At 44.3% G+C, this 14,912-nt stretch overlaps 2 protein-coding genes across 2 annotated transcripts in view; both read left to right on the top strand.

The window, feature by feature from the left end:
• LOC129327678 (zinc finger protein 208-like) overlaps positions 1-2,355 on the top strand; it is a 40,241-nt gene extending 37,886 nt beyond the window's left edge. The window contains exon 13 of the mRNA XM_054976431.1: positions 571-2,355. Within this exon, the coding sequence (XP_054832406.1) occupies positions 571-1,645 (1,075 nt within the window). The 3' untranslated portion in view covers positions 1,646-2,355. The remainder of the gene's footprint in view (positions 1-570) is intronic.
• Positions 2,356-10,182: 7,827 nt separating this feature from the next.
• Positions 10,183-13,766, top strand: LOC129328807 (CD59 glycoprotein-like). The gene is made up of 4 exons (XM_054978094.1): positions 10,183-10,239; positions 10,975-11,046; positions 12,384-12,485; positions 13,570-13,766. The coding sequence occupies exons 2-4, from the start codon at positions 10,983-10,985 to the stop codon at positions 13,764-13,766; spliced, it is 363 nt and encodes a 120-aa protein (XP_054834069.1). The 5' UTR covers positions 10,183-10,239; positions 10,975-10,982.
• The last annotated feature ends 1,146 nt before the right edge of the window (positions 13,767-14,912 follow it).

The following is a 14,912-nucleotide window of genomic DNA, read 5'->3' as shown; positions in this document are numbered from 1 at the left end:
AGAAAGATGTTGAATATCACAGGGCCCAGGACAGATCCCTGAGGCACTCCACTTACCATTTCTCTCCAAAAAGACGAGGAACCATTTACAATCACCCTTTGGGTAGAATCTTTCAACTAATTACAAATCCACCTAACAGTAGTAACATCCAAACCATATTTTACCAACTAGACAACAAGTATATTGTACAGAACCTTTTCAAAAGCCTCACTGAAATCAAGATTAACTATGTCCATGACATTCCCCTGATCCAGCAAAGTCATAAATCTATCAAAAAAAGGAGATAAGGTTAGTCTACATGGGGAAGCAACCTAAACAAGTTGTGGCTGCAGTGAATGAACATATATTGTTTCCCTGTTTATTTCCCCTTCTTTCTTTTTGCTGTCTCCCCGATACCAAATGTTAAATCCCTTAGTGCAGGAACTGACTTTTTGTATTACAGATGGATGGTACTGTGTAAATAATAATGACGATGGTGTCTTGTTTCCAGTTCTACACCCAGTTTTCCCACTTCTTTTTTCTGTTGCCCAAAATGTGACTCACCTTATTAATGTCTCTCTGTTCCTGTAGGTTAGAGATGGTGAAAGAGGAAGAGAACCTGGTGAAAGAGGAGGGGATCTCCTGGGAGGAAGAAGAGGAAAATTTGGTTGAAGTAGCAAAGACTCTCCCAGAGGAAGGTCCTGAACAAACTGAAGAATCCCTGCCAGCAGAATATGAAATAAATGTTTTACAGATTCAGGGGGACGAAGAGCCCTATGATGATGAACCTACTCCTGAAAGCCAGCAAGTTTACATCCCAAAGAAGAGACAGTGCAGAGCGGTGTCACGTGCAGGAACAGCCATGGAACCTAGCAAAACCACAGTTCAGAATAAAGCCCCAAAGGGAGGAAGGATCTACAAGTGCCCCGATTGTGGAAAAATTTTCAAACGGTGCTCACCCCTGATCAGACACCGAAGAACCCACACTGGGGAGAAACCTTACGTATGCCGGGAGTGCTTGAAACGTTTCAGCGACAGCTCGGCCCTTGTGAAACACCAAAGAATCCATGCAGGAGAGAAACCGTATACATGCCCTGAGTGTGGGAAGAGCTTTTCTCAGAGCTCAACCCTTATTGCACATCAGAGAATACACACCGGAGAGAAACCTTACAAGTGCCCTGATTGCGGGAAGAGCTTCAGTGTGAGCTCCAACCTTGTTGCCCATCAAAGAATCCACACAGGAGAGAAGCCTTTTGGCTGTCCTGTCTGTTTGAAAGGCTTTCTGGTCAGCTCTCATCTTATCAGACACTTGAGAATCCACACAGCAGAGAAACCTTATATTTGCCGAGAATGTGGAGAATGCTTTACTCAGAGCTCCCACCTTGTTGTACATAAGAGAATCCATACTGGAGAAAAACCTTACCTGTGTTCAGAGTGTGGGAAGAACTACCGTGGGATCTCCGATTTGATCCAACATCAGCGAATCCATACAGGAGAGAAGCCCTACAAATGCTCTGAATGTGGGAAATGCTTCAGTCAGAGTTCATGCCTTAAGAAGCACCAGAGAATCCACACAGGAGAGAAACCTTATGTGTGCCTCGAATGTGGGAAGAGGTTTAATCGGAACTCACATTTGACTAGGCATCAGAAAACCCACATGGGGTAATTCTAAAGAATAATTCTCTGTCAGAACTGGAAGCTTGTCTCAAATTCCAACTGTTACAAGAACTAAAACCAGTTATCTCAAATAGTAAGCCTTTCCCTCATCTTCCAAAGAATCCCACCACCTCATACTTTGACTGAGATTAGAGATGCTTCCATTTTTAAAAAAAATTTTGCAGCCAAGTTACAGCCAGCTTACGGCAACCCTGTAGGGTTTTCAAAGCAAGAGACGGTTTGCTATTGCTTGTTCCTGAACAGCAACCTTAAACTTCCAAGCCAAGTACTAGCCTGGGCTGACTCAGCTTCTGAGATCTGACAAGACTGAGCTAGCCTAGGCTATCTGGGACAAGTTCTAAAATATCTTTTGGCTCTTGTTAACCTCTGTTCTCTGGATTCCCTGCTTTCTATTTTGTAACTGGATCCTAGAACCTTCCCTGAATTATCTGTACCATTTTTGTTACCAGCATTAAAATGTCTTCAGAGATGTCAGCTCCTGCGTTTTCCTATAAGCTATAGATGATGAGATTCTCTTGTTGACCTTTGATGAAGCCTTATGATTTATGATTGGTTGTTCCCAACCCCTTGAAAGTTGTGGTGGAGGAAAAAAGACAATGAGACTGTGACTTTCCATTATTTAGAACAACCTCTGCTGTGATACTAACATCCTCCCTCTTCTCTATTGCGGGAGGGGGAGGAATAAACTTATACACATTTCCCTGTTGGATCTGCTCTGGGTCTCTGTACTGCTATTCTTTGCAGCTGGTGGGAGCCTGCAAGATTTTTTTAAAATATCATGAATTTGCTCTCGACAGGGTTTGCCATACTGAAAATGGGCAAAAACGGAGATGCTTATTTGCCTGCTTTTCTGATGGTAGATGATGGGGCTTTGACTGTTGTGGAGTCTGTTTTAAGTGTGCAGCAGTAGTCTCCGCCTCTGGGCATAAGGCAACATGTCTCTGACCTGAGGGTACTCTAAAATTCCTCAGCACCAGCACTTGATCTGTTATAGTGTCTCATGCAACCCTAAGAAACAAGCAAGTTCTCATTAAAGGCCTTTTAGGATCTTGGTCCATCTGATTCCTAGCATGCATTGTGATCTTTCTGTAATAACATCAAAGACTAGACATTTCAAATGTTCTCTTTTTCTTTTTCTTTTTTTCAGTGGGAACTTTTGAAAATTGTGTGGGATGAGGTTGTGTGATTTAAAGTGACTTTAACATCATGGCTAAGAGGCAAAGCTATCACAGAGTCCCTGGTTCAAATGTCATCTCTGCTGTGAACTCACTAGGTTGCCTTAGGCAAGCCACACACATCATCTGCAATATTGGGGGGGGGGTGTTAATAATATTGGCCTACCTTACAGGGTTGTTGTAAGGATTATAACAGAACAATGTATGTGAAGTGCTTTGAACACTGTAAAAATATTATATAAATGCCAGTCATTACTATTATTTTGATTTGGGGAATGATTTTCTAGACATTTGCATGGGAAAGGTTATGTGAGATTAATGATGGTTCACCCTAGTAGGTTCACCCATCATTAATCCCACATAAACTTTTAAACTGGTCCCTCTAGGTATCCATTTAATACCAACATTATCTGCAGTACTAGGTTATATTTACCTCCATTCCATGAAAAGCTTCAGTGGCCCATTTCCACACATTATCAAAAGACACATTATCATTTCACCCCTGGCCTATTAGGAAACCTAATTTATACTATCTTCTAAACATAAATAGTAGAGGTCAGTGTAGGTTACAATCCTAAGAATCCTAAGAAAAGTCTCCTGAGAATAAGCCTCAGTGAATAACATGGGACTTACTTCTGAGGAGATCTGTTTAGAATTGCTTCCTGCAAGAATCAGCAAGTTTCTGGTTTAAATCTCATGTCTGCCGTAAGCTCACTGTAGCCTCTCAAATTCAGCCAGCCTCTCCACAATCTGGGAATATGAACATTCATTTTCTTTACATTGCTGTTGTAAGTATAATAAAAAGGAAATATGTGTGAAGTGCTTTGGACACTCTAAAACATAGTATATCCAAAAATGTAAGAGATCTGAAGTGAAGAGGGGAAGATGGGAGGAGTGTCAGCTCAGAGCGGGAGGGCTGAGGATCCAGAGCTATTCTCAGCATTGGACTATTAAAGGTGAGAGACTATCTTGAAAAATGTCTCTGAGGAACAGTAGAAAAGGCACGTACGTGGAAAAATATCAGGGCGCTTTCCTCATCCATCTCTGGTTTGCGTGGAAAAATATCGGGGCGCTTTCCTCATCCATCTCTGGTTTGCGTCAAAATGGTCACGGTCTAGATGTGGATGGAGTTGCCTGCTGTATCTTGTTCCCTGAAGAGGACATCTGGTAAATGTCACCACCTTCATAAGGAAGCAGAGAGGTTTGTTCCCCCTGCCCCCTTGTTTCAAACATCCCTGGAAGATAACGTTCCGAAGTATGTACAGAGCCCTGCGCTTTAGCATGCAATTAAATTATAATTAATCCAATGCATTAGGGGTAATCGACTTTATTGTTATTTCGTTCTCTGGATGTGTTGTACAAAATGTTTTTCAATATACAGGTTTTTAAAACTTTTTCCAAAACTGCAAGGGAGTGATGGAATCTAATTCTTCCAAGGGATAATGCCAATTTGGATTGGAATAATAGATTATATTGGCAACCTGGAAAGGGTGGAAAGGAGAGTGAAACGGATAAAGAGACTTGGGAGGCTTAACATCAGTGTGATACAGTAATCAGAGTGTTAGAGTAGGCCTGAAAAGATCCAAATCCCTGCTCACTGTAAAATTCACTACATGGCCTTGGGTGGTTGTGAGGATCAAATGGAGGGAGGGGAAGAATCTTGTGTGTTGTCCTGAATTCTCTTGGAAGAAGGGCAGAATAAAAACCTAATAAAGATTTGAGGGGACTGAATCCAGCCAGTTTACAGAAAATAGAGTGCGAGCATAGTAACATTTTGCAAATATCCATCAAAGCAGTCTTTTCCCTTTTCAGCCCTCTGCAGCCTTGCCGTTTTATATCTCTGTCTTAGGACAAAAGAAGGGCCTTGCTATATCAGACCAGTAGTCCATCTAGTGCAGCAGTCTCTCTCACGCAATAGGCAACCAGTTACTTTGAAGGGCAACAACAACAAGGCATAGAGGCTAATCTTCACTTCTTAGGCAAGTGAGCCATAACTCCGCCCATTTTCCCTCACTGCCCCTTTTTCTTGGAACTCCCAGCTGGAATACTTAAATGGTGCTGCCTCTCTGTCATTAGATGTTTCCTCAGCACCAATTTCTTGTGTGACGCCATAGTCCTCCTCTCCATGAAGAGAAAACTGTATGGCCCAAAGCCAAACCATGTCTACTCAAAAGTAAATTCCACAGGGACTTAACTCTAAAGAATGTGCCAGATTGCAACTGAAGCACGAACTGACAAAGACTTCACCCACCTGGCAAAGACTGATTTCCCAAATCAATCTGGATACCAAGGGGGCATGTGTTACTCTTATTTCTTTCTGTGTGCTTTTTCTCATCCCACTCTGCATCCAAACCCCACCCCGAACCTCAAAGCTGTCACTCACTCATGGTAGCCAAGCCAGAAGTAGGGCTGACAAGAGGTCAAGAGAAAAGTATCCTATCCCTTTAACAGGAGCTTGGTGTGTGGAAATGGACAGCTGAAACTTTTCATGGCATGGAGGTAAATAATATGCCATTAAGCCTCTGTTAAAAGGACAGGGCATTTTTTCTTTTAGGTTGTTGGCAGCTCTAATGTCCTCCCCAGTACCATCCCATTCATACAATATCATGAATCATGAAAGAAAAATACCTTTTTTCTGAAATAGGCCCTAAACTGCCTAGAGTCTTCATCTGATTTGGAAGTTATATTGTGGGACTCAGGCTACTATATGCAGCTTAAGACATTTGAGCTGGTCTGCCAATTTCCTTAGCAGATCGCTGGGTGGTAGAGATGGACTCGGTTTTCCTTGTTCACTTGCAAAATATCCACATAGGCTAAAAGGAGAGTATCCCTTTAGAGCTACTCAGGAAAAACTACACAGCCGGAGTTATGTTAATCAAAAAGGAAAGATGTACCACCTCTGAACAGCTAACAGCTTTCCTGTGGCTCAAGCTTTGGTGGACTAGAGCTTGCTTCATCAGATGCGTGGTCTAGCCTCAGTTGGCAGGTATTTATCATCTAGGCAGAAAATAATTGCAAGGGGATGGGGCAGAAATAATCACTTTAAAATTCCACTCTGGGTGTCCAACAATATCAAATTATTCACCATTCAAAAAAGGGGGTAGAGGACAAAATAAAAAATATCAAATGACTTTACTTGACCACCTATAATTTCCACTTATTGCAATCAATCAGTAGCGCAGGTTAAATCAGTGCCCCTGATCAAATGCCATTGAAAGATTATGGGGCATGCCAGAATAGTTTTATGTATTTCAGAAGGCTGGCATTTAAAATTGTTTGAAAAACTGCTGGGTTTAGGTGCATGAAGAGAGATGGGGAGGGGGAGGGAGGGAAAGAGGATAAATAGGCTAACTATATTTATTTAGCTATATTTATTCAGTGAAAAGTTACATTTTGTACATGTTCAGAGATGCTTTATTGTAAAGGGAGGCCAGATTTGCTGTTGAAAACATTCTAGAGTTCTGAAGAGCCCAGCCTCAAAAAAACAACACACACACACACACCTTTGCAAGCCCTCCATGCCTGCCTTTAAAAGAAAGAGAGGGACTACAGTTGCAGGTGTGTATGTAGGGTCCTGATTGGGCAAACATATTTAGGTAAAAGAGCGAGATTCGCACCCAGTAGCCCCTTAAAAACCAACAAGATTTCCAGTGAAGCTCCCTTATCAGATACAAGCAGGAATGGCGATCCCTGAGTCCTTATAGCCCAGGCGGGAGGGGTGTTGCAAAGAAGGGAGTCAGGATGCAAAGGTACAAAGCAAACTGTAATCAGCTTGATTAGTGCAGAGGCGGGTTGCAGAAAATTCGCATCTGTATTGAGAGAAGAATCTCCTATTCAGCCCTGGGGAGTCTTGAGTTTGAGAATGAGCTCAAGTTCGGCAATGTCCTCTAGTAGCTTCTCTGTTAGGGGTCCGCCACTCTTAGATAAGCAAGGGAATGTCTGGGAAGACTGAAAAAGATCAAGGGACAAGAACCGCTCGCCCTCCTCCTTGGCCGCAAACTGCAAATCGCCGCCGCTTGGGCTGCTGCGGGTTTGCCGCAGATGCGCCGCGCGAGCTGGCAGGGGCCGGCGAGGAGCGGCGCGGGGCGAGCGCGAGGCAGGGCTCTGCTGCAGTGAGGCTGCGGCGAGGCGGCGGAGCTGCCGGAGGAGCGCAGAAGAGCCGAAGCTTTGCGAGCGCTCTGCTCTGCACTGCAGTGCCCTGGCTTCAAAGTAGGTCGCGGGATGCGGCGGGGGCCCGCCTGCCCACCTGCCTTGCTTCCTTGTTCCCATCCCACCCAAGCAAGCAGGCAACGCAGTGCAGGCTTCGGCGTGCTGGGGGACTCGGTGCATGGAAGCGGCCTCCGCCTGGGGAGGAAGCCGGCCTTCGGGGAGGGGAAGGGATATTGTGAGTTAACCAATGGGGAGGGGGTCTGGTAAATTTGGATGCGTTGGCGTGGTTAGGGGCTTGGACTAGGAACTGGGCGACCTGGGTTCGCATCCCCGCTGGGGTATGGAAACTCGCTGGGTGACCTTGGGCCAGTCACTCTTCTTATCTCAGCCTGAGCTACCTCACAGGGTTGTTGTGAGGAAGGGAGAACAGTGTATGTTGCCCCTCGGAGGACAGGGCTACTGCTGCACCTTTGCTGAATTTCCCTTGCTAAATTTTCTTGCCCTCTGAAGTCTTTGTGGTATGAGAAGACCTGGACAAAACTTGCTTTTCTGCACACCAGGGCAAGAGGGGAGGGGGTGAGATGTCTCCTTGCCTTCTTCTGGGTGGGAGGGGTGCTTGGTGGTGCATGTGGTGCTGTTCACCATCCCATTTGATCCACTCGCTCAGCACCAGTGCAGGTGATATGATGGGAGCTGCGGTGTCAAAAAAGTACGGAATTGGGACGTACTGGCCAAGATTGGCTTCAGACCATCATCCCTCTGCTGTCCGCAACACAAGAAGCCAGGAAGGTGGAGTATTCCCCCCCTCTTTACAAAACATTTGGTCAATTTGCCAATTAAGAGGCCTTCCTGAGGACGATGCTCATTAGAACAGAACTCTAGAGGAAGCGTCTATATTAAAAAAATATTTACAGGAGATAAATACGACCAAGCACCACTTTGGGGATTACCCGCAGGGTGAGCAGGAAGGGGCAGAGCCACTATAAAATAATATTATGAAGACAGCCAGCTGGCACCTGTGCGTATGTTTATAGTGGTCTTCTAAAGCACTCTGGTGCATTAATGGCTCTGTAAAAGTGGTAACTACGCAAAAGGCATCCTATGAGGTTAAAGCTGCAGCATAAGCATATTCTTTCTAGTCTTTCTTCGTACAAGGCATATAACGCTTCTGTGGTAGCCGGCTCAAGGCTGACTCAGCCTTCCATCCTTCCAACGTTGGTAAAATGAGTACCCAGGTTCCTGGGGGTAAAGTGTAGATGACTGGGGAAGGCAATGGCAAACCACCCCGTAAAAAGTCTGCCAAGAAAATGTCGTGATGCGACATCCCCCCATGGGTCAGTAATGACTCGGTGCTTGCACAGGGGACCACCTTTACCTTTAACAGGAGCAGATTAGCAAGAGTCCAGTAGCATCTATAAGACTAACAACATTTGCAGTAGGGTGTGAGCTTTCACGAGTCACAGCTCATACTGGACTCTTGCTCTTTTCTGCTGCAACAGATAGACTAACACAGCTACCCATCTTGATCTAGGAACAAATTAGATTCCCTTCAGAGCTGGAGAATCTAAGCAATCACCTAGAGCGTCAGAGACGTGCCAGTGTAGAAGGGATGCCAGAAGGGAACACCACTGATACACCCAGCTTGCCCCCCCCCCCAGGACTGGCAGCCAACACACTGGCAGCAGACATCTGTCCAGTGCCTGCATGCAGGGTGCAGCAAGTGGCCTGAATGAGGGTGGCTTCCCTGTAGCGTGGCTAGGCAGCTGGAGATTTCTAGACTCTCTTGGGGGAGCTGGCTGCATGCCTCCAGGGACAGATTGGGAAGCTAAAATGATCCCAGAAAGGACTGTCTAAGGAAATAATCTGTTACATTTGATAAAAGTTTCAATATGAGGTATAAAAACTTCTATTTGCTGGGTTGGACCCAAAGATGTCTTCCAGCACGTGGAGGGTATCTTTCACTCATGGAAAGGTTTGAAATGTTTCTCTAAATCCTGTGCAATGATAATATGGGCTGTAATAGTGTTCCTCTAAGAGTGTAGAGCCAGAGCAGTAAAGTCATAGAGTTTGCCTAGGGAACCCAAACACCTTGGGCTGAACCCGATTCCCCTTTAACTCTTCAAAACAATACATTCTGTTGTATATCCTGCAATCTCACATGGAGTGTTTGCCTCCTGGTCTTTGCAGGAGAGAGATATCTCAACTGTAATATTCAGAAGTCTGTTTCATGATTTATATTAGGTCCAGGGCATTCTAATCTGGAAGAATTCCACTCCATATTTTACCCATGTCTCTAGGAAAGCTGGCTACAAAAACACTTATGAAGAACTGTGAGAGGCCTTGTGTTCCTTTAGTCACAGGGTCTCCAGGTCCCTCTGCCCTCCTAGTGGGACGGGGTGGGAGACTGGGCACTTACCTCATGTCTCATGTATGCTTTTTCTTGCAAGCTCCCAGCACTTGCATGATGATGTCGCTTCCAGGAAGTGATATTATCACCCCAGCCATGTTTGGGGCCAAAATTGGCCCAGGAAAGGTGTGGGAGCAATGATGTATTTCAGAAAGGGGGGGCTTGCCACCTCCTGCGGATTGCCAGAGATCAGTGGGCAATGGAGCAACCCTTGGGGAGATTACCCACCACCAGCAGACAACTGGGAAGCCTATTTATTCATTTGTTCTAAATAAAGTTACTCTTTACTTTGGTTGGGGGAGGAACTAAATGTATGTTGGCAAGGAAGAATCTGCACATGCGTCTTGAAGCAAGGTGAGGCTACCTGCCTCAGGTAGGGGTGCCAGGTGTTCTCCCTAAAATCAGGCTCCAGCCCCTGAGTGTCTCAGCCAGGGGCTTGTGGTCGGGAGTCGGCCTGGACAGGGCAGGCCTCCCAGGGGCTTACCACTTGACAGGGAGTGAAGAGGCGAGGGTGCTGTGGGCCTGGCCTGCAAGTGGTGCCGGTCCCTGGGTTGTCCACTCCCGCCCGTTCCATGGCAGCAAGTTGGCCAGCTTCCACCATGCCACTCCCTCCCCTTCCTTGCCTTTCTCTTCCCTTCCTCCTCTTCTCCTCCTTCTCTTAGGTGCCTAGTATTTTGAATCCATTTCACCTGAACAGTAAAAGGCCGGACTATCTGGGTGAAAACCTGTCAACCCTAGCCTCAGGTGGCTGATTGAAGGATACCTTTGAAGGACAGCTGATTGTTAACGCACTATATCTCTACCACTGTGGGAAACCAACTGGATTCCAACTCAGTCATCCAGATATCCTGGGTACACAACTCTTAGTACAATTGTTAGTACATTTATTTATTTTACTTCCCTGGTACTCTGCATTTCTCCCCAACGGGGACCCAAAGCCGCTTACATCATTTTCATCTCCTCCATATAATCTTCATGGCAGCCCCATGATGTGGGTTAAGCTGAGAGTGTGTGACTGGCCCAAGGTCACCCAGCGAGCTTCCTTGGCCAAGTGGGGATTTGAATCTGGAGTCTCCCAAATCTACTCTGTCACTGTGACTACCATGTCAGGCAAACAAAAGAACAAAAGCCTAAATGCAAGATCTTTAAAACTTTTAATACAATAAAGCTAAATTTTAAGAGAGTCAGCTTGATGTAATGGTTAAAGAATTGGTCTAAGATTATGTTTTCCGACCCTGTTTATTTAGCACAGCAGCCAAGAATATGCTGCTTTGTCAAGGTATGGTGAAAACATGACCCACACATTTCTCTTCTAATTAAGAACTTTCATACATATCATCACCTGGATTCCCTTTTAAGTTCTCACCTTTATTTTAATTCACCTTTATTTTATTCCCACAATTCCCTCCTTTTTTCACATGCGGCCTGACCCATCAACCGGCCTATCCGTGGCCTGCACTGGCTCCAATATTCACTTGCTACAGCAGAGAATTCAGGCGAAAGGCCATTCTTGAGGACTATCCCTCCCTCTGCTATTGCCTGCAATGGCTGTTCAGGCCCTGGTTTAACGTGTGTTTCTGTTTCCAGAAAAGGACATGGACAAAATGAAGTGCATTCTGTTCACAGTCTTCATTACTATAGTTGTGTTCTGCCAGTCTGGTAGGTGTACTAAAAGTACTGTGCGTAAACACAATTGGTGCTGACATCTTGTTTTCCCCACCCCTTACAGATGCTAATTTCTTCCCATTTTATCCTGCTTTAAGCTTCTTGCCTAGTCTACTTTGCGGCTGTATTCTACTTTGCTGCTGCAGTCTGTATGAATGCATTACTCCTTCAACTGGATCTTGCTTTACAGAGGCCTCTCTTTGCTACATTACCCCCTCCCCACTATACAAGAAAGCAGGCCCAAGGGTAGGCACCAGGCAACTGACAAAGTGAGCTCTAGCGCATGAAACCGTAGATTGGAATAAAGTATGCTAGTCTATAAGGTGCTTCTTGATACTTTGCGAAAACTGACTAACAGTGGCTGGCTATCCTTTGAAATTTTAAATAGCGAAGATCATACAATTTCAAATTAATTCTAGCCCAATTCCTACACAGAATTAGACTCCTGAAAGACCCACTTAATTCTTTTGACCAGCAAGGGACATTCCTTTTGTTTTTATATCATTGCAAGTTGAATTAAAATATTCAAAGTAAGGATAAAGGTGGGGACTTAAAATGGCTCATTGTTCTCGTCCCCTCCATTTTATCCTCACAACAGCCCTGTGTGCCAGGTTAGGCTGAGAGAGCGTGACTGTGCCAACGGCACCCAGCGAGCTTCCATGGCAGAGCAGAGCTTTTAACTTAGGTCTCCCAGAATCTATTCTGACAGCTTAAGACCACACTGAATAACTAATGACACATTGATAGATGCCAATACGGCTGTTGTTGTTTTTTTTTAAGGAAAATACTTTGAATTTTCAACACAGAAGTTTACACTCTTATTTTAGGAGTTGATAAATGCCACCACTGCAGAGTGAATTTGCTGTCATTGTCTCTTGACCAAATTTTATGTCTGGGTTTTGGTGAGGTGGTATAATATGAGGTCACCACCACCTCAAAACAGTCTCAAACTCAAGAGCCAGTGTTGTGTAGTGGTTACAGTGTCATACTAGGATCTGGGAGATGCAGGTTCAAATCCCCACTCTGCCATGAAGTGCCCTGGGTGACCTTGGGCCAGTCACACACTCTCAACCTAATTATGAAATACAGGACAGGAGGACAACATACGCCATTTTGGGTGACAGTTAAGGAGAAAGCTGAGGTAACTATAGCTATTGTAAATAAATAAAATAGTCTCACACGGTGGCTTTACAGAAGCCCCTCTGCAAACTGAAGCCTCCCTATCTGCAGCATGACAGTGGGTAATAGTACCAGGCTATTGAAAGGATAACTGAAATAATATATAAGAAGCATTTTGAAATGTAAGCATTTAACTATTCTTTATTTCTAAGGTGATGCACTCCGATGCTACACCTGTGAACAGAGTCCTGTAGTGTGCAGGAACAATGTCACCTGTACACCTGAAGACGATGTTTGCTTGCAGATCAGGTTTGGTATGTGTATTATGCAAAATGATTATTTGTTTATGTATTGTCGAAGGCTTTCATGGCCGGAGAACGATGGTTGTTGTGGGTTTTCCGGGCTGTATTGCCGTGGTCTTGGCATTGTAGTTCCTGACGTTTCGCCAGCAGCTGTGGCTGGCATCTTCAGAGGTGTAGCACCAAAAGACAGACATCTCTCAGTGTCACAGTGTGGAAAAGATGTAGGTCATTTGTATCTACTCAGGAGGGGTGGGGTTGAGCTGAGTCATCCTGTAAGAGTTTCCCAGGGTGTGGAATGCTAATGGCAGGAGACTTCACTGTATCCTGAGGAGGTTCTTTTGCATATGGATTGGACTCAGCTCAACCCCACCCCTCCTGAGTAGATACAAATGACCTACATCTTTTCCACACTGTGACACTGAGAGATCTCTGTCTTTTGGTGCTACACCTCTGAAGATGCCAGCCACAGCTGCTGGCGAAACGTCAGGAACTACAATGCCAAGACCACGGCAATACAGCCCGGAAAACCCACAACAATCATTATTTGTTTATATTTATCCTCTTGTATCTTAAAGCAGATTGCAAAACTCCAAACACAGTGAAACCACATTAACAGCAAAGCAAAGCAGCCTCTTTTACAAAATTGTAAATTGGATCGAATGGGTCGTTTAAAAAACAAAAGCCTGTGATTGGAAGAGTAAAATTCTGATGGAAAAGGAAAGTATATGTCCGTGTTAGCATTCTGGCTGGAAACACTCTCATTGGCCTGTTCAAACTTGGAGAGGTTGTTGTAACATGTTTGGGGGGCAGCTGCCAGCAGGGAGATGCTAACAATAACATGATACGCATCCTTGCATTTAGATTTTGCCCCATTCTTGTGTAGTGTTCCTTTACTGTAGGAAACTGACCTAGGAATCATGAAAAGGGAGAGTGGGGAATAAATCATGTGAGTTGTTCAATAGGTGACTCATTCTTTGACCTGTAGGCTTTGGGAAATCTCCTTCCATTCTAATTTATACAGAAACCACCCTTGTTCAAAGCTGTTTGGTTTTCAGTTTTTAATTTGGAGTGTGGGGCTTTCTTTTCTTTCTTTCAGTGCATTTGAGAACATACAGCTGCTGGAAGTCCTCTCGATGCACCACAAAAGAAGTTGCCGAGGAATTTAGCGCAGACAGTTTTAGATTCCTTTGCTGCCACAGGGATCTTTGCAACAAGAGTCCAAGCTTCCTGGTGGCCAGTACAGCTGCCTTCAGTATTTCTGCAGTGACTGTGATTTGGATGGTGTACCTGTAACATGGGGATGAAATGTCACTTTACTCTGTATAATCCTTTTTTTTCCACCCTTGTGACTGGATATACCTGCAGTAGCGTCAGTTTGGAGAAGAGACACATGGTTTTAACCAGAAAACAGTTGAGATGTTTGAAAGAGAGAGAGAGATGGATAGCAAAAGCTAAGAACATCTTGTTTCAGTAACTTAGAAGATGAGATGGGAAGGACTTTTGACTCTGTCCCTAATTCAACTATATTTTAAAGCACGTAATATTTGGTATCTGATGAAGTGAGCTGTGACTCACGAAAGCTCATACCCTACAACAAATTTTGTTAGTCTTGTAGGTGCTACTGGACTCTTGCTCTTTTCTAATGCTATAGACAGACTAACACGGCTACCCATCTTGATTCTAAAACAGTAAGTGAATGGTGGCTATTGTGCCACATGTAGAATTCTTGCCCATAAACAAAGCAATAGATACTACTTGTACACTTACTCCAAGGTTTGTTTCAGGTGGGTAGCCATATTGGTCTGTAGTAGAAGAGCAAGGGAGCTTTGGCTCTTGAAAGCTCCTACCCTGGAAATCTAGTTGGTCTTTAAGGTGCTGCTAGACCTCAATCTTTCTCCTCCTGAAGTTTGGCATGCCTAATTGTGTCCCCATTGGGAAGAAAGGCAGGAGTTAACACGTAAATAAATTGTAAGTTCCCTCTTAAACCAAAAAGTATTCTTTTTTGAGTACCTACAGCCTATTTAGTTTTGTCTGTTTTCATAAGTGGTTTTCCACACAGAGTTTTTTCCTCAGTTCTGCTCCCAGGCTGCTTCAGTTTATCCCAATTTCTGCTTGCATTTTTTGTCTCTAATTTGCCCTTCTTTGTTTTTTTTCCCCAGTACTTTTGAGTCCACTTTTACCACATCTTTTTCTAGAAGCTGATTTTGAGTGATTTTTTTTCTCGTATGTAATGTAAGTTGCAGTTATGTCCCACCCACTCCCACCCATCTCCAACACACTTTTCAATGATTGGACATTCATCATTGTTGAAACACTTCTCTCCCCACCTTCCTAGTTTGATTTTCAATATTTTTTTTTTTAAAAATTGTCTATTTCATATCAATATATCAACCAATTATTGTAATAGGTGCAGCTGTTCTCTGAATTGCCAGCTTTCAT

The sequence above is a fragment of the Eublepharis macularius genome, chromosome 4, assembly GCF_028583425.1.
Source record: "Eublepharis macularius isolate TG4126 chromosome 4, MPM_Emac_v1.0, whole genome shotgun sequence".
Taxonomy (NCBI): Eukaryota; Metazoa; Chordata; class Lepidosauria; order Squamata; family Eublepharidae; genus Eublepharis; species Eublepharis macularius.
This window is presented reverse-complemented; position numbering and strand designations above follow the sequence as displayed.